This window comes from Ictidomys tridecemlineatus, chromosome 10 (genome assembly GCF_052094955.1).
Source record: "Ictidomys tridecemlineatus isolate mIctTri1 chromosome 10, mIctTri1.hap1, whole genome shotgun sequence".
NCBI classification, from domain to species: Eukaryota; Metazoa; Chordata; class Mammalia; order Rodentia; family Sciuridae; genus Ictidomys; species Ictidomys tridecemlineatus.
Window position 1 is genome coordinate 13,294,529 of NC_135486.1, and position 24,022 is coordinate 13,318,550.

The window sequence follows — 24,022 nt, forward strand, 5'->3', positions numbered from 1 at the left end:
CATTGTTTTATTTATTTTTTTATGTGGTGCTGAAGATCAAACCCAGTGCCTCACACTCAGGAGCTCTACTCCTGACCCACACCCCCAGCCCCACATTTATTCTTTTACAGTTCTGGAGGCCAGAGTTCTGCAACTGCAGTACTAAAATTGAAATGTTGGCGGCTGCATTCCCACTGAGGCTCCTGGGGAGAATCTTTTCCTTGTGATGTCCAGTTCTCCAGGCCGGCTGCATTGCTTGGTTCACGCCCCCGTTTCAGTATTGGCATCCCTCCAACCTCTGCTTCCAACCTCACATATCCACTGACTGACCCTCTTGCCTCCCTCCCTTGTGGTTACACCAGGGCCCCCAGATAATCCAGGATAATCTCCCCATCCCAAGATCCTTAATTTAATCACAGCTGCAAAGTCCCTTTTGCCATGTAAGGGAGCACATTCACAGGTTCTGGGACTAGGGTGGGACATCTTTGGGGCAGTGCATCACTCAGCCTGCAGAAGGGATCTGCTGTGTGCGGTTCCAGCACTTCTCAAGTACATTGCAAACAGAACCTTCCTGTGAAATACATGCTGGGATTTGCTTTTCAAGTTGAAGACACCTGGAGCTGGGGATGTGGCTCAAGCGGTATCGCAATCGCCTGGCATGCGTGCGGCCCGGGTTCGATCCTCAGCACCACATATAAACAAAGATGTTATGTCTGCCGAAAATTAAAAACTAAAAAATAAAAAGTTGAAGACACCAAGCAATTTGGGATACTGCCCCAAATCCAAGAGCTGGGATGCAAACCCGGGTCCCCGAGCCCTGGCTCGAGTCTGGCCTGCCTCATGGCCTTGCCTCCATTCTTCCCTCCCATTCACCTCTACTTCCTCTTTCCAGTCTGGGCCTGTCCCCCAGCTTCTTGGACAAGCTCCAGCTGTTGTTTTCCGACTTGTCATGTGCTCCTGATGACAGTGTAGTCACAGCTTGATCTTGGGGGGTGGCTGATGGAGCAAGCTGAGTGGCCGCCCTTTGGAGTCATCTCTAAGGCCTTTTTCTTGCCCTTTTCCAAAAGGATTTCTGGGGCCTACTGTGCCCGGTTCAACAGCATCAGGGAACACAGCCTTAAGCTAAAAACTACAGGACACTTTGAGTGGCACATGCTTTCTCAGACATAAGGACTATAGCATTGCAGGCAGTTAGAGAAGGAGTCCCAAACTCTGGGAACTTGTGACTTTCTCATTGGTACAATTTAAACTCCAGGGAAGTGGCCAAGGCAGCAACTTGAGCTCCCTGAGTGACCATGTATTATTAACCTTTGTTTCCTAGGCCTTGGGCAAACCTGGGCTTAATAAATATTTAAAAGTTGGGAAGAAGGTGAAGACGGGCAAGCCACAGGAGCAGCGTCTCAAACACACAAAGGGTTAAAAGTCAATGCATTGACTTGCCTGCCTCTATTCTACCTAGCAGCTGATGATGCTCAACGTTTTCCCCTGTTGTTATTGGAAGAGGACCCTGTGTCCTGCCCCTGTTGCTAAATTACTCAACACAGTCTGCAGTTTAGGTTCTCAAATAGATCAACAGGGACCCGAATCAATCGGAAAGCACAGGACTTTGCTGGGGGCTGATGGTGCTCCTGGTACCTCTAATCACTGTATTCATGGTGAAGCTCAGTCATGCCCGTGAGTACCCAAGTCTTCTGAGAGGGGAGAGGAACAACAGCCTTGCTTCCTAAAACTTGTGGTGAAAAATGAAACCAGGGCCAGAAACGTGGGTGCATTTCACCCAGGACTTGAAGGGGCAGTGGATGAGCGGAACAGTTGTCTGGCAAACGTTTTAGGGTTTTGAGGTCACCACCTTCTGAGGGGTTGGCAGCCATTCTGGAAAGACCTTCCTGGTAGCTTCCTCCTCCCTCTCCTGGGAGCTGCGTCCTTTCTTTTCTGCTCCCATCCTTGCCCTTAACTTTGCTTCTCCTCTTCTCTAACTCAGCAAATCTCACGGGGTTGCAGTCGCGTTCCAGGGGCACTGGACAGTGGACAGGACCCATTGTCCACAGGTATTGTTTTTCGTCCTCACCACAAGCCCTGCCTGTAACTAGAGATCCAAGACAGATAAAAACGGGGCTCTGGGCTTGTTTACTGGACCTAAGAAACTTTAATCCACTGATCGATAGTAGGAAGAGGTTTTCATTGTTTAGGGGGCTCGTGTCACCGGGAAGCAGAAGCCTTCTGTTGCCCCCAGTACAGGAGAGGCCCTTGGGGGACAGGAAGCACCAGCCTTCCTCTGCCCTAAGCAACCACTCTCCAGGCTGAGGGGGGTACTTCCGGGGGAGGGAGGCGGAAGGGGAGCCAGAACTCAGACGTGGCCCTACCCCAGCTAGTGACTGATGAACATGTCAGGAAGGAGCTCTTTCAAGTCATCTATGTATGACTTCTACAAATACTGATTGATGGCCTACTGTGTGCTAGGCACGCAGTAGGATATGACAGCGAATAAGATAGACAGTCTCTGCTTCTGTGAAAATGTAACCCCGGAAATCTTGTCATTTAAGTCAGAAATGGGAAACACTGGGGATAAGGGTAAGAGGCAGAAGACAGCAAGAGGAAGGGAGAGGGGAGTTAAAGGGTAATATTTCTAGAAATTAAGAAGTTGATACATTACCTACGTCCGTGCCTCAAGGAACTCTCCAATAACATAGAACAATGTCCCTTAGACTTATTATCCACTCCAGTGTTCTCGTGTGTCCTTTTGATACTCTAAGAAAATATTCCCCATTTAAAGATAAGGGCCTGGTGCCGTGGTGCCTGCCTCCCAGCTACTTGGGAGGCTGAGGCAGAAGGACTCACAAGTTCAAGGACGACCTGGGCAACTTAGTCAAAGCGGGGAGCCGGGGGAAAGGTCTTGTTTTTTTCTGTAGGCCTGGAAGGATGGACTAAACTTACGTAGTGAGCAGTCTGAATTGTAGGCAGATCTTCTTTCAGTCCAGAGCTTTCCCAAAATACTATGGTGCCCCTGGATGTGAATACGTGGCCCTCGGGTACTTGGTGGAAAGGGAACTGAAATAAATGAGTTATGAAGGGTGGGGGAGGTCCCTTTGTGCTGCTTAGTCTCCTTTTGACTCCTTAGATTCCTTCCTTCCCTGTCCTGCTGTGTCCCCAAGGCCAATTGCTACAGACTGCATGGTCACCCGGCTCTCTTACAGATTTCGGGGTGGGGAGGGTCACCCAGTGCAAGACGCAGAGAGGAGAGACCAGAGAGTGAGAGGAAAGAGAGGGCGAGATGCGTCTTTCTCACACCTTCCCTTCTGCAACGCCTCTGGCTGCAGCCGGGTCCCTCCCCAGTTCTCACTCCCACTGGGCTGAGGTAACTCTGTTTGCTGTTCTGATTTCTTCAACTCCAGAGGTGATAATGGCTTCCCATTGCTGCTAACCTCTGGGTGCCCCAATCCTTGTTTGTTCCCTAGCCTTGTCCCTGCGTATGCAAGGTGTCCCTTCATTAAGGACCCTGGGTGGGATCTGTCTGGGGTGAAGGCCATTTCCTGCCAGGGTCCTGGCTGAACATTCCTGAGCCTTAAGTGTTATTAACAGGGAGAGACATGGGGTTACGAGAGGGACTTGGTCCACCTGACATTTGTGTCTACTGCTGGCCCCGGATAAATGCTACTATACCGTGATAGACAGGAAACACAAGGAGGAGATACCACCGTGTGTGGGGTCACAACCCCAGGAAGGATCAAAATAACTCCATTATCACTTCAGTGTTACTCTTAGCAACTCCATAGCCTTCGAGTGGCCATTTCTTGCTTTATGTTTTTCTAGCTCCTGTTCCCAGTTCTATGATTTTTCTATTTCTAAATTCTCCCTTGTGAGGCTGTCCTTAAAGCAGCAAGAGAGAGCCTCACTTTTCTCTTATTCCCCTGGCCCTACCTAATGTCCAGTAGACACTTAATAAATGCTCCAGAGTGAAGTTATGTTAAAAAAAAAAAAGTCTCTAAGAAATTGAAGTTATCTGACTATGAACCGTAGAGAGGTTGGGCAACAATAATGACTGCAAATTCAAACCAGTGGTTTGCTATGTTTGCAGAATTGGTATTTTAAAAAGCTATTTCAACCAGGCATGGTGGTGTACTCCTGTAATATGAGTGGTTCGGGAGGCTGAGGCAGGAGGATCTCAAGTTCAAAGCCAGCCTCAGCAAAAGCAAGGCACTAAGCTACTCAGTGAGACCGTTTCTAAATAAAATACAAAATAGGGCTGGGGATGTGGCTCAGTGGCTGAGTGCCCCTGAGCTCAATCCCCAGTACTCCCCTCCCACCAAAAAGGGTATTTCATGCTTTTAAGATTCATCTTGTTGTTCTTTTCAGCCTGTGTGAAACTGTGAACTCGTGGCAATGTGGGTGGACATAATCAGGCTGGGGACATGTACAAGATTTCTCTTGTGTAGCCATGTGGTTTGTTGTGTTCATCTTGACATAACCAACGTCGGCCTCTTGATATTACTCAAAAATTCATGGATGTATTAATCTAATATGTCCATGCATTTCATGAATGATGGAGTCCTTCAGATACGAGGACTGATAATGGAGAAGCCCCCTAAGCTGCCCACTGAGCTAGTGTCAGAAGACAGGCTTGCATATTATCTGCTTAGAAATGACCTTGAGTTCAAAGAGTTAACATGAGAAAATATGGGCATTTGCTATAGACTTTATTAGACTTCAGTCTGTTTCCATGGAGCTGTTGCCAAGGTACATGCAATAGAAATGTCTCCAAGACAATACTTCCCTCCCCTAAGGCCCTCTTCTTGGTTGAAATGGAATCTATCTAAATCTGAGAAATTTGACTAATTCACAGATTTTTCCCTTTCACTAGTTGAAATATCTATTTATTCTCACTTGACCTCAATCCTCTTATTCCAGGGGATTGTCAAGAACTAGAGGAGGGAACCCAGATGAAAGGTCAAACATACAACTCTTTAAACACTTCTCTCTTATGAAGCCTAAAGTGAGACAGATTACAACGTGCATTCTTTCTGACACCTGAATTTATATTTATTAGGGAAAACTTTTCAAGAGCATACACAACAAATCACATTTTGTTACAACTTCAATGGATCACTTAAAAAGCATAAGTTTCATAAAATTGGGATTCTTTTGGGAAATAGGAGATGTATGGTCATCATCATATCCAGAGGGTACAGAAAAAACCACAGAGCTCATTCATTTATTCTCCAAAGCTCTACGGGGCCCCACAGTGTCCCTCCAATGTGCAAAGCACACACCTTCCTCAAGGACTTGGGCTTACTGTGCCGTCTGGAAGGTTCTTCTCGCATGGCTCCCTCCTTCACTCTATGCACATATCTGCTCAGATATTACCTGCTCAGAGAGACCTCTCCTGGTCTTCTATCTAAGCTATCAACCTTCCCCACACTCTCTTGTCTGCTTTATTTTCTTTTGAGTTTTTTATCACCACCTGACCTTATATTCTATATTTGTATATTTCCAATATTCTTTGTAGAAATTAGCACAGAGGGCTGGGACTTTGATTTGTTCATTGCTGTGTCCTTAACAGCTAGACCTGGGCTTCCCAGAAATTCAGAAAATAATAAAATGATGTGCTGGTAACCTTCAAAAGAGTAGCCGCAGGCCAGGCGTGGGGGAGCACTCCTGTAACCGCAGTTCCTGGGAGGATAGAGCAGGAGGATCGTGAGTTCAAGGCCAGCCTGGGCAACTAAGTGAGACTCTGTCTCAAAATAAAAACACAGAAGAGCTGGGGGTGTCGTTCAGTAGTGATAGAGCACCGGAGGCCCTGGGTTTGCTCCCCAGTTCTAAAAAAATAAAGACCAAACCAACAACAGTAGCCTCCAAAGAGTAACTAAGAAGCCAAGCTGTCCCATTTAGCACTTACAGCATCCCATTAAATTCCTGTCATTAGACAAGTTGTTAGGAGAGGGGACTGGCAGTTCCTGCTGCACGGAGCCATCCACATGGCTGCATTACTCGAGAAGTGTCCAGAGATCCTCTTAACTAAAAATATCGCCTTCCACTTCTCCCCCTCATTCCCGCGATGCCTGGAATTCCAGCAGAGCTCCCAGGAATCATAATCATTTTGACCTTATTAAGGCATTGGTCTACTTGGGAGGGATAACAAATAAATTGAGTCAGGACTCTGGGCCACCTACAGGAAAGCCTGGAGCCTGGGCCCCAGGGACTGGGGGAGCAGAGACAGTGAGTCCTCCTTGACACCAGGAGGCGGGAGAGAGCAGTTGATGTTTCAGGGACAGAAGCCTGAAGGAGGCTGGGCTGGGGAAACACCCCTCCTCTGATGAGGGTTGGGTGGTCTAAGGTAGAGAGAGCAGATGGTGACTTCCTGTTCCTTCATTTATGGACTCTGAGGATGATCTCGGGCAATTTACTGAATCTCTCTGCACATATTTTCCATCTGTGGAATGGAGTCTTGACCTCAAAAGGTTATGGTAGAGAGTCAATGCAACCCATGCTCATGGAGGGCCTGGAATGCTACCTGACACGTGGTACTTGCTCAATAAATACATAGAGTTCTGATGGTTATGATTAAGATGCGGCTGCCCTTGGTGACTCATTGAAGGCCACCTGATCTGCCACCTCCTCCTGGGAGCATTTCCCTGTGGTCATAGGGGAGCAGGGTCTCTGCCCTCTGAGCCCTGGGAGCACTCCAAGGTACCTCTCTGTGCTGGGTGTTTTACTGCATTGCATTTATTTCTGTTACGCGTTTAGTTCCCCAACAACACCATGAATTCCTGGAGGAAAGAGCTGGTATCTGATCTGTTTTCACACGCCTCACCTGGTAGATAGTCAATAAATGTAAATTGCCCCTGGGGACAAATACCTGATAACACATAATCAGTTATCTTATAATCCAGTGATTTTTGCACAGATTTCTGTAAAAATGGCCCAATTGGCTAATTCACAAATTCAAGGGACATAATTTAGGAGTATAAATTGGAGTCGCACCTGCTGTGGGAGCTGTTTGGTTGTGTTGGTCCGGCTCTCTAGCAATGTCTATCAGAGGCTAACGGGACAGGGCAGCAAATGCCCTTTGAGAAGCGACTTGGCTGGCTGGACGGAAGACCAAACTAAATCAGAGATTTTAGCCCATATATGGAGGGTGATGCTAATAATATGCTCACGAAAAGGGAGCGATAAACCCAATTTCCCTAAGTGTCCGATCAAGAAGAGAAAATCAGAAGATTAGACCTAATTGTATGAAATTGCCATTTCTGTGGGGTCATCTTAGTCTGTTCAAGTGATTCAACCTTAATAATGATGTTAGAAATTTGAACATCCAGGCAACGTGTCCTCGTAGGATGTCCATTATCACAAGGTCTAACATACAGGGAGAGAGAGGGTACCATGGACTTTCCCCTATCTTTTCTGCTCTGGGTTGATGACTTCACATCTGTCAAACTGACATCACATCACGGCAAACATTTTGAAAGTCAAACTAAGAGCAAGTGTGACTTGTACCTGTGGCGCCACCAGATGGTAACAGGGCCCATGACTATGATGTCCTAGAGCGGCGTCACACAGGTTGGGTGTGAGAGAGATAGACAGGCAGCCTGGCAGATGGAATCCAGCCTCTAGGGGCTGAGCAGCCTTTGAAGTCAAGGCTGGCTGGTGGGGAACGACTGCTCCCAAACCAGGAATTGAACTGAGATTGGGGCTAAAAAAAGGTTGGTGTAACGAACTTACTTCTATCTGCCTTGTTTAATTCTACATAATGCAAACATTTATGAATTTATATTTTTATAAGAAACTAAGTGTGGGCTGGGGTTGTGGTTCAGTGGTAGATCACTCGCCTAGCACATGTGAGGCCCTGGGTTCAATCCTCAGCACCACATAAAAATCAATAAGTAGGGCTGGGGATGTGGCTCAAGAGGTAGCGCGCTCGCCTGGCATGCATGCGGCCCGGGTTCGATCCTCAGCACCACATACCAACAAAGATGTTGTGTCCGCCAAAAACTAAAAAATAAATATTAAAAAATTTCTTTCTCTCTCTCTTTAAAAACAATAAAAAATAAATAAGTAAAGGTATTGTGTTCAACTACAAGTAAATATACATAAAAAAAGAAGAAACTAAGTGCTATAGTTTGGATCCTGAATGTCCCCCACACACACACCCATTGTTAAAGACTTGGTTTCCAGTGCTAGTAGAAGACAGTGGAACTTTTAAGATCTTGGATCTAGTGGGAGGTCTTCATGTCATTGAGGACATTCCCCCCAAAAAGGGATTGTGGGACCCCAGCCCTTCCCTCACTTTTTGTTCCTTGGCTGTTGATGTAAGCAGGTTTTCTTTAGGAACTCCTTCCATGATATAATGCCTCCTCCCAGGCCCAAAACAACAGCATAATATGCCATGGACTGAAACCTCCCAAACTGTGACCCAATTAAACCTTTTTCTCTTTGTAAGTTATCTCAGGTATTTTGTTATAGTAATAGAAAGCTAACATAGTAACATTATTTAAATTGTAAACATTGTATTGGGAGAAGAAGTTAGGAGACCTAGAATAAATCTTCCTATCATGAAAATAATACCCCAAGTTGTTAGTACTTCTTTTTGCTTATTGGTATCTACCAGGAATGTAGACCCAGATATCATTATGGGAGTTCCAGAGTCCAGGAGAAGTTCTACAACAGCCCAACTGAGCTTGGTAACGCAGCTTTTAGAAATTTTTTTTCTTCCTTCTTCCTTCTCCTTTCTCCATTCTTTCCCTGTAATCTGCTTTCTTCCTGTTCCCAGAACAGGCCAGGCTGCTCTTTCCCGTGGTCCTTTGATGGTCCCTCCTGCCTGGACTGCTGTTTCCAGATACCAGGCAGCCTTCCTCATTCCCTAAGGGCACATGCACAGAAGTCACCTTTGGGAGGAGAACTTCCTGTCTCAAATTGTGTTGCCCTTTCTCTCTCTCTCTCTCTCTCTCTCTCTCTCTCTCTCTCCCCCTCTCTCTCATTCTGTCTCTCTCTCTCTCTCTGTCTCTCTCTCTCTCTATATATAGATAGATAGATAATATTATATATTATATATCTATATATTATATATATATATTTATATTTGTATATATATTTATTTATATTTGAATCTGTCTATCTTTCTTTCAGTTATACTGTCTGTCTTTCTTCTCTTCCACCCACCAGACTCTAGCTGACATTTTCTAGCTCTTGTGTTGCTCAGAGCTAGAAGAGTTGCCAGGCACTCACTGAAGGTATAAATGGATGTTAAGAAAGTGTAGAGCTAATGCTCATGACTTGTTCTCCCTTTGGCCTCCAACTTGGAACAGTCGCACTTCCAGAATAACTACAGACCCTCTCCAGATATGGAGAAACAGAGCTGCTTCAAAAGCAGTAGCAGGCCCCAGCATATCCACCCTTGGCAGATTCTAGATCAGATGTAAACTGGATTTTGACTCTGTTCCCTGTGTGCCAGGCTTCCCTTGAATGAAAAGTATTTTGAAACTGTAATTCCAGGATAAATAGATCCATATTCATTTTTGCATACTTCATTATTCCAAGGCAGAAAAATAAAGTGCTTCACCAACAGTTTGATCCTCCAAGTATTTACCAGCTTCCTACTTTGTTCCAAGCTCCCTGTGCTAGACCTTGCAGGAAATGCAAAGGAAAAGAGCTAAGTCCCAGTTCTTAAGTGCCTTAGGATAGAGAAGTAGGCATAAGATAAGCAAAGGTAAGCAGCATTGAAGCCGACTATGGTAACTGTTGGTTCTGTGATAGGACTCCTGCTTCTGCTTCAATCTCTGGCTCTGGTTCTTTAAGAGCCAACATTTTTATGTGAGAGCCTAGAGGTTTCTGCTGTCTTCCCTCCCAACCCCAGCTCCATCCACCACAGGGGGAGAAAGGGGCAAGTAAGAGGTCAAACAGTATAAAGGATCACTGGAGCTCTTATACTGCCCAAGCCTCGAGGAAGACCAGCTTCCATCTTGCTCAGAACTGCTGCTGACCTGTAGGATTGAGGCCTTTGGGGAGGGGGATCAAACAATCTGGTCCACCAAATAGCTACCAACTGCCCATTCCAGCTTGAATAGGAGAGAGAGAGAGAGAGAGAGAGAGAGAGAGAGAGAGAGAGAGAGACTGCCTTTATAGAACTGGTACAATCAGGCAGAAGGACCCCGGGAAGGAGCATCCCCACTCTAGGTAAAGGTGCTCTTGCCTGTGGTTTGTTGGTGCTCAGACATGATATGCACATTATAATTTCTTTCATAAACAGAGTGTTGGTCAGCTTTCCTTCACTATGACAAAATCCTGAGATAATCAAAATATAAAGATAAAAGGTTTATTGTGTCAAGTGTCCCAACATCTCCTTCAAGGACGTGCCCCCAATGACCTAAGACCTCCCACTAGACCCCACTTCTTAAAGACATACTGGGGACCAACCCTTTAATGCAGGGGCCTTTTGGGAACATGTCAGATCCAGACTATAGCAGGCAGTTGAGAGAAAACAAAATTAAAAACCAAATTGCTCACATAGAAACGAACCCAACCATTTTGGGAGCTGATTTTTTTTAAAAGTCTGAATTTTTTTTCTTAACTATGTGCTTATAAATGAAGAAGAAGGAATGAGCATTGTTAGGTGTCGTCAGCCTGGGGACTAGGAGGCTGACCTTGGCAGCAGGTTCTCTGTAGTGAGGAAGACCCCATCAGAAGACCCGAGTGAGTTCCCAAAGCAGCTGGCAAGTTGGGGTTGAGCAATCTGGAAAGACTCTGGGGAAGTGGTGTCTAGTGCAGCCATCAGACACAGGCTGCGGGGAGCTGCTGCCCCCCATCTGTGCCCCTCCCTCCAGCCACACTCCGTGTATCCAGAACCTAGAGTTCCCGTCTGGTCACTCAGGGCTGTGTGGCCTCCTCACTTGTCCATGGCCTGAAGGATGGAGTGTGCTGCTTGTGAGGCCCTGCTGGACCTGAGGGGTGGCCAGAAAGCTGCATTGTGGACAGAGCCTGAGCGAGAGTTCAGGGGTATTTAAACATGTGCACAGGCCCTTGGCAGGCCCAGAAGTGGGAAGAGAAGAGGTGGGTCCCAGGTCGAGGGCCAGGGGCTGAAGGACACAGGTCAGCTTTCTCTGTCTGTGTCGCTACATTCAGGTCTGGAACTTCACAAAGTCTGAGATTTTAAAATTTGGATTTGTCCATCAGGGTCATATGGAGAGCTATCCCTAAATGTCAGAGTATAGGACGCGTTTAACAGTTTGCTGGATTTATTCTTCTTACATATATGGATCTCTGGGCATGTGGCCCTCCATTCAGCCTTTCCACTTAGCCATGTAATTGTCAGAGCTGGTTCCAAGAGTGTCTTTGGAGATGGGTTTTGATCCTGGGAAGGATTTATTTATTTCATTTCACTTTTTTTTTTTTTTTTTTTGGTATGAGGGATAAACCCAGGGGGTACTTAACCACTGAGCCATATCCCCAGCCCTTTAAAAAGATGTCTATTTATTTAGCTGTAGATGAACACACAGTGTCTTTATTTATTTTTATGTGGTGCTGAGGATTGAACCCAGTACCTTACACCTGCGAGGCAAGCGCTTTAAAGCTACAGCCTCAGCCCCGCTCAGCCCTTTTTATTTTTTATTTTGAGACAGGGTCTTGCTGAGTTGCTTAGGGCCTCACTAAGTTGCTGAGGGTGGACTTGAACTCTTGTTCCTCCTGCCTTGGCCTCCCTAGTCACTGGGATTACAGGTGTGTGCCAGCGTGCCCGGCTCTGGGAAGGACTTAGATGGGGCAGAATGGCAGGAGGTAGCAAGAGGAGAGGTTGAGGTGGGTGTCTCCTGACAACAGCAAGCAGAGCCACGTGCCTTCTGTCTGCCGGCTCTTTGGCATGGCGCGGCACGGAGGGCCTTGGCCTTCTCAGCCTGGGCTCTGCGTACCTCCCAGGTGTCATCGTCCCAGTCCCCTCTGTGATGCTGTGCACAGCTCTCCGAGGCTGATTCCCAGAGCACAGCTCTCAGACTTCCTGGCACACGCATGCCTTCCCCTGCTCCCACTCTTCTCCCTCCTGTCCCCTCCCTGTCCCTTCGCCTGCTCACCTCCTACCTGTCCCAAGATATCCCTTAAGACTGTGACTTCTCTGGAAAGTCTCCCCTGAGGTTGCACCAGCAGGACTGTGCCACTTTGAACCACCTTGTCTGACTCCACTAGACCCTGAGCTGAGGCCGGTGGGAGGGACAGAGACCAAACCCTTGCTTCATTTCAGTTGACTTTTAGCCCTTACTCATAATTGCAATCCTTACAGTGACATTTATCCAGAAGAAAAACTAGAAAAAAAATAAGAAAGTGGATAATGAGGGTGGTTTGGTATAAAACCAGGAAAAGCACATTGTTTTAAAAAATTTATTTTTTCCCTCAGAAGGCCTAAGTCCTTGGAGGTTTTCACTCTGCCTGACCTGATGTGTGTGTGTGTATGTGTGAGTGTGTGTGAGTGTATGTGTGAGTGTGTGTGTGTGTGAGTGTGTGAGTGAGTGTGTGTGTGAGTGTGTGTGTGAGAGTGTGTGTGTGTGAGTGTGTGTGAGTGTGTGTGAGAGTGTGTGTGTGAGTGTGTGTGAGTGTGTGTGTGAGTGCGTGTGTGAGTGTGTGTGAGTGTGTGTGAGTGTGTGTGTGTGAGTGTGTGTGAGTGTGTGTGTGTGTGAGTGTGTGTGTGTGTGTGCATGCGTGTGTGTGGAGTGGGGGGTCCTTGTCTATCCACCTGGGGCTTGGTTGGTAAAACGAGGGAATTGGGGTATCATGGTTTTCTGACCTTCTCGGAGCTCCCTCAAGCGCAGCCCTGGGAACCCCAATGAGTGGTTTGGGGCATTCCCCCCCAAGGCTAGAGCAGCATGTTATACTTTGCTTACAAGTTTGGTTACTTAAAAAACTTCACCCTAGGGGCTGGGTCTGTGGCTCAGTGGTAGAGCGCTCACCTAGCATGTGTGAGGCCCTGGGTTCCATCCTCAGCACCACATGAGAATAAATAAAATAAAGATTAAAAAAAAAAACAACTTCACCTTAAGATTCAGACATGAAAAGTTCCCAAGTCATGGCTAGAGCCCTAAAGGGCTTTCCAGGTTCTAATTCCCAGAGTTCTAGAATTCTGTAAGAGGAAATAGCATCTGGGACCCCTAAGTCACAGTGCCACTGAGTGTGGAGCCCGGTGGGGAGTCATTGAAACGTACAGTGTGGCTTCGTGCCGTCTGGGACTCTCACTGTCTCCCTTCTTGCCTCCTGCCCAGGAACACACTCTCTGAGATACTTTCGCCTGGGCGTTTCGGATCCTGGCCACGGGGTTCCTGAATTTGTCTCCGTTGGGTATGTGGACTCCCACCCTATCACCATATATGACAGTGTCACCCGGCAGAAGGAGCCGCGGGCCCCGTGGATGGCGGAGAACCTGGCACCTGATCATTGGGAGAGGTACACTCAGCTGCTCAGGGGCTGGCAGCAGATGTTCAAGGTGGAGCTGAGGCACCTGCAGAGGCACTACAATCACTCAGGTGTGACTGCGAGGGGATGAACGAGTCCCTCACGGTCCCTTTCTAGCAGAGTCCCTGGGCTGACGGTGGCCAATGTGAGCATTCGCTGACTTGCATTCTCCATGGCTTTTGGCAAATCTGCTTGATGGAGTTCAATGCCTACCATCTGTCCTATGCACCTTCCAAATTGTCCTTCTCTTCCCCAGCAACCTTTTGTCATCTGACCCCCCAATCCCCATCTCATTGCCATCTCGCCTTCTGATGTGTGTCTCCCTTCTAAATTTGCCCACTGGGTCTCATTCCCTGGTGGCCAGGCTCAGCCATGTGCTTGCTTATGCATGACTGACTACCTTAACTTTCCAGGGGATATTTCTGGCTCCTGCATCTCTTTCTCCTCCACTGCACTCATAATAGCCACAAAGTTTATCAATTAATCGCTCCCGAGACAGGCTAACTCTGCAGGGCAAGAGTTATCACACTGCTTGGGCATGCAGTAGATATTCCCCAAATATCTGTTGATGGGTGGGCTTATGTAACAGCAACCTCCTGAAGACCCAGCAGTGTCTTGCCGGCCTGTGGGGTCCCATAAACTACAGCAGAGGATGCTTCCAGCCATGCCCCGGTCATGTCACCTGAGAGCCCCCTCTGCCCTGCGCCTGCCCTTTCATGCTTCTGTGTCCAGGGCTTCACACTTACCAGAGAATGATTGGCTGTGAATTGCTGGGGGACGGAAGCACCACGGGATTTCTCCAATATGCATATGACGGACAGGATTTCATCGTCTTCAATAAAGACACCCTGTCCTGGATGGCAGTAGATAATGTGGCCCACATCACCAAACGGGCATGGGAAGCCAATCAGCATGAGTTACAATATCAAAAGAATTGGCTGGAAAAAGAATGCATTGCCTGGCTGAAGAGATTCCTAGAGTACGGGAAAGATACCCTGCTAAGAACAGGTAACAAGAGAGAATTCCCAGCAAAATTGGTTTTATATATAACTTCTTCCTGTGTAGGTGACATTCACCCTATACTGAGATCCGTCACCAGAGCTGCACTGTTGAGATTTGGAACTCCCTCGGATAACTTTCCCTGGTTATTTTTTTAGCAGCAGCTTGATAAAATTTAGCAGCTCCATTTGTCATGACAGACTGGAGTACCTCCAAGGACACCTTGACTTGGGGGATCCAGTGAGGCAAATCTTTCCATCTCCCGTCACGGATAAGTTGGAAGATACTTTCGGAGGTGGGATGATTTTTACAAATTGTTCAAGAGCTAAGGGCTCCGACAATCCCATTTTGAGTAAAAATATCTGGGTTTATGAAGAAGACAAACTGAAGGTCTTTGCTTCGCTGGCAGATGAATGCTGTAATTCCATCGGTTGGCTTCTAGTTAATACAGAATTTTTCATGTATGAGCTTATTCAAGGTAAATCGCGTCAGACCGGTGCTGCAGGAAACTCCTAGACTCGATGCACTCACTCCCACAGGAGTAATCTCCAGTGGAGGGACTTTCCTGGAGTTCCAAGGAGGAGGTGTCTAGGCCACAGTTAAGAATCAGTGCTTCCGTCTAAAAAAAGCACAGGTCTTGGAGGTGGACGAGGGGAGTTTGACTTTGACTCTCCCCTTTGTAAGCTGAGTGACAAACTTATTCAAAGTGGCTCAAAGAGGGAAGCTATCCGAAGGCAGGAATCAGGAGTCAGAACGGATGAATGGCCTTCTCCACGGAGGTGGGGCCGCCAGTGCACAGCTCATATCCCATGGCTTCCCCATTTCAGAAGAACGGGCCACTCTCTCTCAGCATTAGCTACTTAAATAAATAGACAAAGCAAAGGAGCACTTAGAGGCCCCTGGTGCACTGGGCAGGGGCCGGGTCACAACCAGCAAAGAGAAACTGACCAGTACCTGCAGTTTAGACAATGCTGGGGAGGGAATTTAGTTTGGTACTTGCTGGAGGAGTGTACAATCATCTTCCAAAATATGTTGTTGTTTAGCGGTTCATAATGTCAGAAAAGGGATGAGGCTAATCGATGCCAGACAAACAAAGCAATAATTTTGAGTAAAATAAATAGCATAATTTTGTCTATCTCACAGAAACGGGTGTGGAATAATGTATGTGAAACACTTTGTAAGCTGTGGAGCTCTGTTCACATCCTCAGTGTTGTTATTGTTGCCTGACTGAAGACTGTCTGACAGCTTAGGATGTGGTTGACATCTGTGGCCACATTGGGGTTTATACAGGATGCTTCATCACTAAGATATTTTCTGCTGAGCCTAGGCAGTAGGAAGAGGGGCAATGTGGGACACTTCCCGGCCTTGATCTGTGACCTTCTTAGCCTTTGTCTGCAAACACAGAGAACCTTCACTTGCCAGGCCTGCTACACTGTGGGAAAGGTGGGGAAGCCTGAGTGCGGTTGCTGTGAATTGGGATGGTTCATCCTAACCCTGTTGATTCTGTCTGATATGAGGAGCTCCTTGGAGACACAAGGGGGGCGCTAGGTGGTATGGAAAGTTCAACCTCAAGGAACTGCTTCCCACTCCAAGCCTCCTCTCAGTCTACTATCAATGACCTAATGGGGTCTCAACCCATATGGTCAGTGCCTAGGAAAAGATTTCAGATTAATTTCTTACAGCCACTGTCAATAAGAATTCCCTCCTAATGGCATTTATATTTTATTTCTAATGTTTGAAAGCCTTTTTCTACATCTAAATGTCACGCCTCAGGAAAGACAAGGAAGGCATTGTTGAGGTGAAGGCTCTTCCCTGTATCAGTAATGGCAGATAATAAGTTGCGAGTGAGGAGGTGAATTTTGGAGTTGAGCAGCAAATGGGTCCTCCAGTTGGTATGGGTGGTCTCTGTATGGATCTATGACCCCATTTCAGCCAGAAATGTTAAGGACGAACCATCTGGAAAATTAGAAGTAGTTACAAGAAAGCACAAAGTCACAAATGGACAATTCCTTGTTGTCACTGCTGAAGCCCTTCTATGATATGGATTTCTGTAGCCCTTTTGGGGACACAAGTATGACATAATCTAATACATATGTTTATATCTGATAATAAGTCATTAAGGTGTCAACCTGAGCACACAGGCATTTTGGAGCCAGAGTTGAGCTGAGATGCTGTGTCATTCATTGCCATCAAATATGGAATTGAGATCAAGGAATACTGATTTCTAATCTCCAATATCTCACAGAATTATTTATCAGAAATAATCACTTACCCATATTATGGCTCAGTTTTTCTTGATACATAAAGGTATTCCAAAGGTTAACTGTAAATAATCCCAACAATTTTCCAAATACTCAAAGCTGTGTAGACAGACTATGGCTTAACTCCACCTTTTTCATTTCCTAGCACACCACCCTAGCAGAAGTATACAATAAATAACTTTGTTATTGATGAACCTGGGTTCTGGGTCATTCTTGGTTTTAGATGTTTCCTGCAATGAAGAAAATTATTTGGAAAACCCAGTTGCCAAGTTTTAATGTTGTTTGCTCAGTATTCAAGACATTTCTATTAAACTGTAGTTCTTCCTCCTAGAGCCCCCACTGGTCAGAATAAGTCGCAAAGAATTTTTTCCGGGGATTACAACTCTCTTCTGCAGAGCTCATGGATTTTACCCTCCAGAAATTTCCATAATATGGAAGAAAAATGGGGAAGAACTTGTCCAAGAAGTGGATTATGCAGACATTCTTCCCAGCGGGGATGGAACCTATCAGACGTGGGTGTCCGTTGAACTGGATCCACAGAGCAGGGACATTTACTCCTGCCATGTGGAACATTGTGGCCTCCACATGGTTCTTCAGGGCCATCAGGGTAAGGATTAGGTGGTGGCTATCTGGAGAGTGAGAATGTGAAAGAAGATGAGCAGGAAGCCATGCCAGCTGTCAAGGAGGGGAGGGTGGATCACTGCCCAACTCAGGTGCTTTAGAATGGGTCTTTCAAGTCAGTGGGGTTCTCACACTGTTTGGTCCCAAAGCTCTTTTTTACTCTTACAAATCATTGCAGACCCCAGAGTTTTATTTATGTAGATGATACCTATTGCTATTTACTACATTACAAATTAAAACTTTTTAAAAAATGAAACACCAGAAAATACACACACATAGTCTATTAGCCATCATATTGATGAGAAATGACAGTAAGAAAAGTAGTGTTGGGCAGGGCATAGTGGTGCACACCTGTAGTCCCAGAAACTTGAGAGGCTGAGGCAGGAGGATCACAGGTTCAAAGCCAGCCTTGGCAACTTAGTGGGACCCTGTCTCCAAATGAAAAATAGAAAGGGCTGGGGATGTAGCTCCATGGTAGAGTGCTCCTGTACTGTACTGTACAATCCCCCGTACCATAAAAGAAGAAGAAGAAGAAAAACAGTGTTGGATTTCCTGATGATTACAGGGACAAAAGTCCCTGAAGTTATCAGGAGGGAAAGGACACTTGTGCATTTTCTTCATCTGCTTGCTTCCAGAATCGGAATCCATCCTTCTGGTTATGAAAGCGGTCTTTGGGGCCATTGCCCTCACCCTTGTCCTCACTGGAGTTGGATTTCTGGCCTGGAGAAGAAGGCCCCGAGGTGAGAGGTAGAGGGAAGAATTCTAGGGAGCTGGAGATAGCCTCTTGCCTTTAGCTCCTGAGGATTTTGTTTTCTGTATCTGCCACTCTGAGCTCCGTGGAGAAATGGGTCCACCCTAGTTCTGGGGACTGTAGAGGACCTGGGACAACTCTTCCACTACAAAGGGAACGCTCACTCTAAATAACGCTGGCAAGGGGAGTGGTCTGTTCTCCTAAGTCAGTGATCTGGTGATCTTGATCTGTCTTTTGCCAGGCCATATCCTTATTAATAATTACCATGGACTTCTGTGGGAACACTGCACTTTGTTTCAAAACTACAGTCATTTGTAGTTTTGACTTTGACAGTGATTTCTCTTTCCCAATCAAATGAAAATCCTTTTCCTTCTAAAGTCATTTTTCAAAACATGAAATGTGTAAGAGTGGATACCTTTGGAAAATGGGATGTGGGATAAGGAAAAGGGGAAGGAGGAAAAGGCGATTTGTAAGACCTTGACATTGTGGAAAAAAATACGCTCATTCCTTGAGTATGCATGAAATTCCTGCTGTGTTCAAGGAACTGTACTGGCAGCTGGGAGAGACAATGAAAAAAGACAGACAGGATCCCTGCTGTCATCCAGCCTCCACCGAAACTCACGGGAAGGGCACCTCGATACATCACAAAATGGCCTTGCTTGTTCACCTTCTTCTATGAGAGTGATTATCATGTCTCGTAAGGTCATTTGCTGCCTCTGGTTGTACTAGTTGCTCCAGCGGATCACAGCCAATCTTGATCAAACCCCGTTCATGACTTAGAACCCAGTTGGGTCAAGAGCTTGGCTTTGCTTCATAGCCACAAACTTGAACCCAATTAGGTGTTGCTGTACAAAAGTATGTTAGTAGATCTGGTACAAGCAACCCCTTTACTAGAAAATCAACTCAGCGGGTCATTACTATTTCTTTTATAAATAAAGTACAGCACTAATCTCAATAAAGGATAGTCGCTGAAGAAAAAAACATTTTTTTGTTAACAATTACATACCTCTATCAGGAATGATGCAGACTGAGTCCCTGTCTTTTATCTTTTATGAATTTGAGTTGAAATTTATGAAGTACTAAGACAATCTTAACTATGCAGGCTATATAAACTGTCTATGCCTGCTTCTCAGGTTTTGCTGAACATTGGACACTTTATTTTTGAGTGTGAGGAAATATATGCGTATCTGAACAAAAACTTCTTTTCCTTTCAGAGCAAAATGGAGTCATTTACCCTTCCACATGCATCCGTGAATGCAGTTCTCGCTCCTAGGAACTACACAGTCTATTCTGTTTCTCCTGCTCTCAAGTCCAGTGACTGAGGATCACGACCACAGCTACAACATGCCTTGGCATTACAGGATTGAGTAATTATGGCAGAAAGATGGGAACCACGACATTTTCTTTGCTCTTTGGCTCCACAAGGACTGTCAGCATTCAGTCTCTTTTGGTGGACTCTTTTATCACATGTGGCTTTAAGTACAGCTTCTCTCATGACATGGCACTTTCCTACATCCCATTTCTCAGTGATGATTCTCCAACCTTGGAGAATCTCAGAGCTGGAGGGAACCTTTTCATCCAGGACAGGAAATGATCTTTTACGATGCCTTAGACTCCAATCCAGTCTCCACTTAAACACCATGTGATGGGCACCTCAATATATCACAAAATTTCCCTTCTTGTCCCTCTTCTTTCTTGAGAATTTTCACTGTGCAAGAACATTGAATATCACGGGCACCTTGATTGTGACCTGACCCTAGGTAATACAACCTCACGAGTGGCCAGAAGTTTTTACAAGAGCCTGTGAATGGCCTGATCATTTTACACATAGCCTAGCCTGAGAGAAAGCAAAAGTCCCCTGTTCTTCATGGCTTCTCTGCCTGGTAGTTTGGAATCTTTAAAATTATGGCCTGGTTGGATCTGTGGAGGTGGCTTCACCTTTCCTGTCTTTTGGAAATTAAAACCAATACTTATCAAACCTATTGTCACCTCCAGTGGAACTATGGAGATCTAGACCTAACTGCAATGTTTAAATGTAAAAATGATAGTGTGCATATGCCTCAAAAGAAGGTTCAATTCTTTCTTTTATTCTTTTTTTTTTTTTCATGCTGAGGATCAAACTCAGGACCTTGCACATGCTAGGCACACACTATTGAGCATACACCCTTATCTCCAGAAGGTCCAATTCTTATTTATATCTCTTCTATACTGGTTTATTATAACTGGGCTTGACTCACCTTCATACTTATGTGCTGGGAATAAAGGGAAGTCCCCTTGTGAGAATTAATCATTGATTCTCCTTACTCTTCCCAACCCCCAAAGTCCTTACCTTATTTACCTCCTGTCCTGCTGTGTGTAGCCACTGGCTCAGGAGTTGCCAGTCACATACTTGTCTGTCCTACTTCTCTGACCCTGTTCGACTGCATGTGTCAGACCTGATACTTATTATCATGGCCCCAACTTTGACAAGTGGCTTTGAACATGCACCTTAGGCTTCATCTCTGCTCTCCATTGGCCCGGACTGTAACTTCAAGCGTCAGAGCCAGAGATAAAAACACTCAGTGTGGCAGCCTCCACTGTCCCCACCTAATTCCGTGGATTAACCTCCCACTGTACATTGCTCTTTCCCAGGGCCTGTTGAGTTGTATATGAGGACAGTTGTGTTTGTTTTGTTTTTAGTGTTGCCATGGGCAATTTTCATACCATCTTTTAGCCTTACACTTGCACTGAAAAGAGAATATGTATGAGTTTATTTCTGGAAGAATGGTTTCTTACAATTCGATTAGTTAGGATGTAGCATATTTTTGGTTGGGCACTTAAAGTGATACAGGTGACATAACTGTGTAGCTGTCTGACTCTCCAGCTTCATGGTGCTTTCAACAAAGACAGAATATCTGAAAGCCTCTTTGTCCACCCCAGGCTGTGCCCTAGGTCTAAAACAATAATAGACCCAAATGGATGAAGGGGTGGAGGGCAAAAAGAATGTCTGCAGTTGCAGCATTTCTGTATCTCCCCAGGGGATTTTATAATACAAAAAGTTGTAAAGAGGTGACTTTTTTTTTTTCAGTACTAGAGAGCCAATCCAGGGCCTCACACATGCCAGGCAAGTGGCCCATCACTCAGCACATCCCCAGACCTATAAAGAGGTGATTTTGTTAAATGTCTAAAATTTAGGGCTGGGATGTAACTCAGCAGCAAAGTACTTGCCTATCTAGGCCCCAGATTTGATCTTCAGCACTGAAAAAAAATAATAAAAAAATAAAATTTTAAAATTTCATCTTACTATCAATGGTTCAAATTATACATACTACTTTTTAATAACTTTAGACTTGTCACTTCATTAGTTCATATTTGCTGGTTGTAGATGCTCAGTAATCAGAATGTATAAAATATTTGGTATTATAATCTAAATATGAGAAAACGAAGAACTGTGTTATCATCACACTCTTTTATCATCACACAATTTTGTCTTTAAATTGTCTTTACTGAATATTTTTGATCAAGAACATTAGATGAAGAACTTGTTTACGTCTGTTCTTTCTTTTTTAAAAACTACGATATATTTACTGTTTTCTTTTTAAGCACACAAGACCACAAGACCAAAACACCGTGTGCTGAGTGGCCGAAAGTGGTTTGAAGAGCAGCTTGGTTCTCCTGGCCACACTCCCCCGGCCTCTGCTTCTGTCTTGTTCCCACAACTTCCACGTTCCGACTCTCTCCTTACTTCCGAGGAACTTCTTGGTTTTTCCTCTTCTATTTTTGGTCAGGCGACAGTGTTTGCACTTGTGGTCGTGAGAAACAGCCATCCACTGGGGAAGCCAGCTGGCCATTTTCTGGCAGAGTCTGACAGAGTGCTCACACTTTATTTTGATCTCCACTGTCTGGGGTCTTTGTCCTCCTGTGTTCAGGTCAAGCGTCCCCTTGGGTGATCAGATGGATACAGAAAGTGGAGTGCCAATGTATTAAGGTGCTGTCAGGAAAACAACTGCCCAGTGGGCCAAGCGGGATTTGTGCCAGCGGGACAGTCTACCTAAGAAACACCGACTCACAGCTGGAAGAGTGCTTGGTGACCCTAGAATTGGGGCAGGGGGATTCATTTTTGCTTTTTAGTTCCTCTTTTCTGGGGTTTGCTATTTTTTCACCCACAGTTTATTCATTCACAGAATGTAATCCAGGGAGGAGAAGGGATTTTTCCCAAAGTCACACGCAATGGGCAGCAAAGCTGGAGGGGGCAAAGGTCACCCATCTCTAGCCAGGTATTTTCCAGATGACCACATTGCCATTCTTAGAGGATGATTCTCCACCGCCCTTTCTGAAATGCCTTCACCTCCTTTCTTTCTTAGGACATTCAATCATTTACCCTGATCTCTCTGCATCTCCCTTTCACTCTGGGCTCTCTTTCTCTAACACCCTTCTAGCCTCTGCTTCTCCCAAGGCCTTCTGACCGTGTAACAAATCCCCAAACACAGTGATTTCAATAATCATTTCATTATCTTTCACAGTTTCTGCAGGTCAGGAGTCTGAGCAGGGCTTGGGTAGACAAAGCTGGCTTGTGGCCTGTCAGTGGATTTGCAGGCAAAGAGGTGGCCGGAAGGAAAGTAGTGTATACAGGACTAGGGCAGCTGAGGTCCTGGCCAGGCGTCTCTCTCCATATTCAGTCTCTCTCTGTAGGTTCCTTTGGGCTTCCTTACATCATGGTGGCCTCAGGACAGTCAGACTGCTTACAAGGCATCCAGCTTCCTCAGAGCCAGTTTCCCAAGAAATCAAAGCAGAAATGCATAGCACTCACATAGTGTCACTCCTGCCGTCTCTAATTGGTCAAGGAAATCACATTCGGCTCAGCTTCAGGAGGACTGTTGACGGTTCAACGGGGAAGATGGCTGAAGTCACACTGTGAGAGGAGTTGTAGATGGGAGCCCCTCTTTGCCCTCTTAGCTCTGCCTCTGGAGCCCAGGACTTCTGATGCCATCTTTGATCCTCAACAAGAAGGTCAAGTTCCACCCAAGGGCAGATGCTGATGTCTTTCAGCTCAGACCCTGGGATCCTGAGGTGCCCTAGACGGAAGACTGGTGGGAAGACTGAGGGCGAAGCCTAAACTGAGGCTCCAGGGGCGTCGCTGAGGCTTCACTGCGGCCTCTTTCTTCACTAAGGTCCCTCTTGCTTCCCCACAGCTGGTGTGGCTGAATACAGAGAATACCAAATGCAGCCACATACCCGAGGGCTGACCATACAGAAAGATGAAGCCCTAGGTGCCACTCAGTGGAGCTTCTTTGTGAATCTTGTTTGATTACAATATTAAATTCTGACCATTTATTTTGTTTCCAGCTTGTGAACCAACCGAGGGCATGAGCAGGGGCACAGCTAATCCATCATGAAGGACGTTTGCGGGTGAACAGGGTCCCAGGCCAGGTCACATAGCTTGGCCAGTAGCACATATAGTGAATTTTGACCAGGGTTGCCCCCTCGGTGGGTTATGGAGGGCATAACCCAACATGGTAGCTCTAACCAAACCGTTAGAAAATAGATGGAAATTGGCTGTATGCTGTACACTAAAATGAATGAATTATTTTGGAAGAGAGGGGAAATAGAGGGAAAACAAACAAACAGGTCAGTTCATCCAAAATGGCAGAATTAGAGCCCCATATAGTCTATATAAAGAGTTAAAATTATCTAAAAGGCCTTACATAATCCTATCACAGTGTTTATTTATGGCGATCTATTTTAAAAATGTTTATGTAATATTACACAATCTGCGTGATGCCTTGTATGTCGTAGAAACTCACTGAATACTTCTTGAATGAACCAGTACTGTATTTTAATTAGTAAGTCTTCATGTACCAGTGCAGAAGAACAGTGTCATCTTACCAGTGAAGTCATGGAAGGGAAATAGCCCACCGGGATCATGTGTCATTCCGGGTGCCCAGGATGAACCGTTCACAGACTAAGCTGAATTCTCCAAAGTTTTCAGCAGTATTAACATTTTTTTTTT

At 45.7% G+C, this 24,022-nt stretch overlaps 1 protein-coding gene across 2 annotated transcripts; it reads left to right on the forward strand.

Annotated features, from left to right (window-relative positions):
* The first annotated feature begins 1,494 nt into the window (after window positions 1-1,494).
* Window positions 1,495-23,346, forward strand: LOC101972633 (major histocompatibility complex class I-related gene protein). Of its 2 annotated transcripts, XM_078022433.1 has the most exons (6): window positions 1,495-1,653; window positions 13,212-13,392; window positions 14,134-14,409; window positions 16,993-17,268; window positions 17,918-18,022; window positions 19,248-23,346. In XM_078022433.1, exons 2-6 carry the CDS (start codon window positions 13,290-13,292, stop codon window positions 19,304-19,306), a joined length of 819 nt encoding a protein of 272 aa, XP_077878559.1. In that variant the 5' UTR covers window positions 1,495-1,653; window positions 13,212-13,289; the 3' UTR covers window positions 19,307-23,346. The 2 variants fall into 2 exon arrangements, with proteins under 2 accessions (XP_077878559.1, XP_005319790.2); XM_005319733.5 differs by lacking the exon at window positions 1,495-1,653 and having other exon boundaries at window positions 13,212-13,472.
* The last annotated feature ends 676 nt before the right edge of the window (window positions 23,347-24,022 follow it).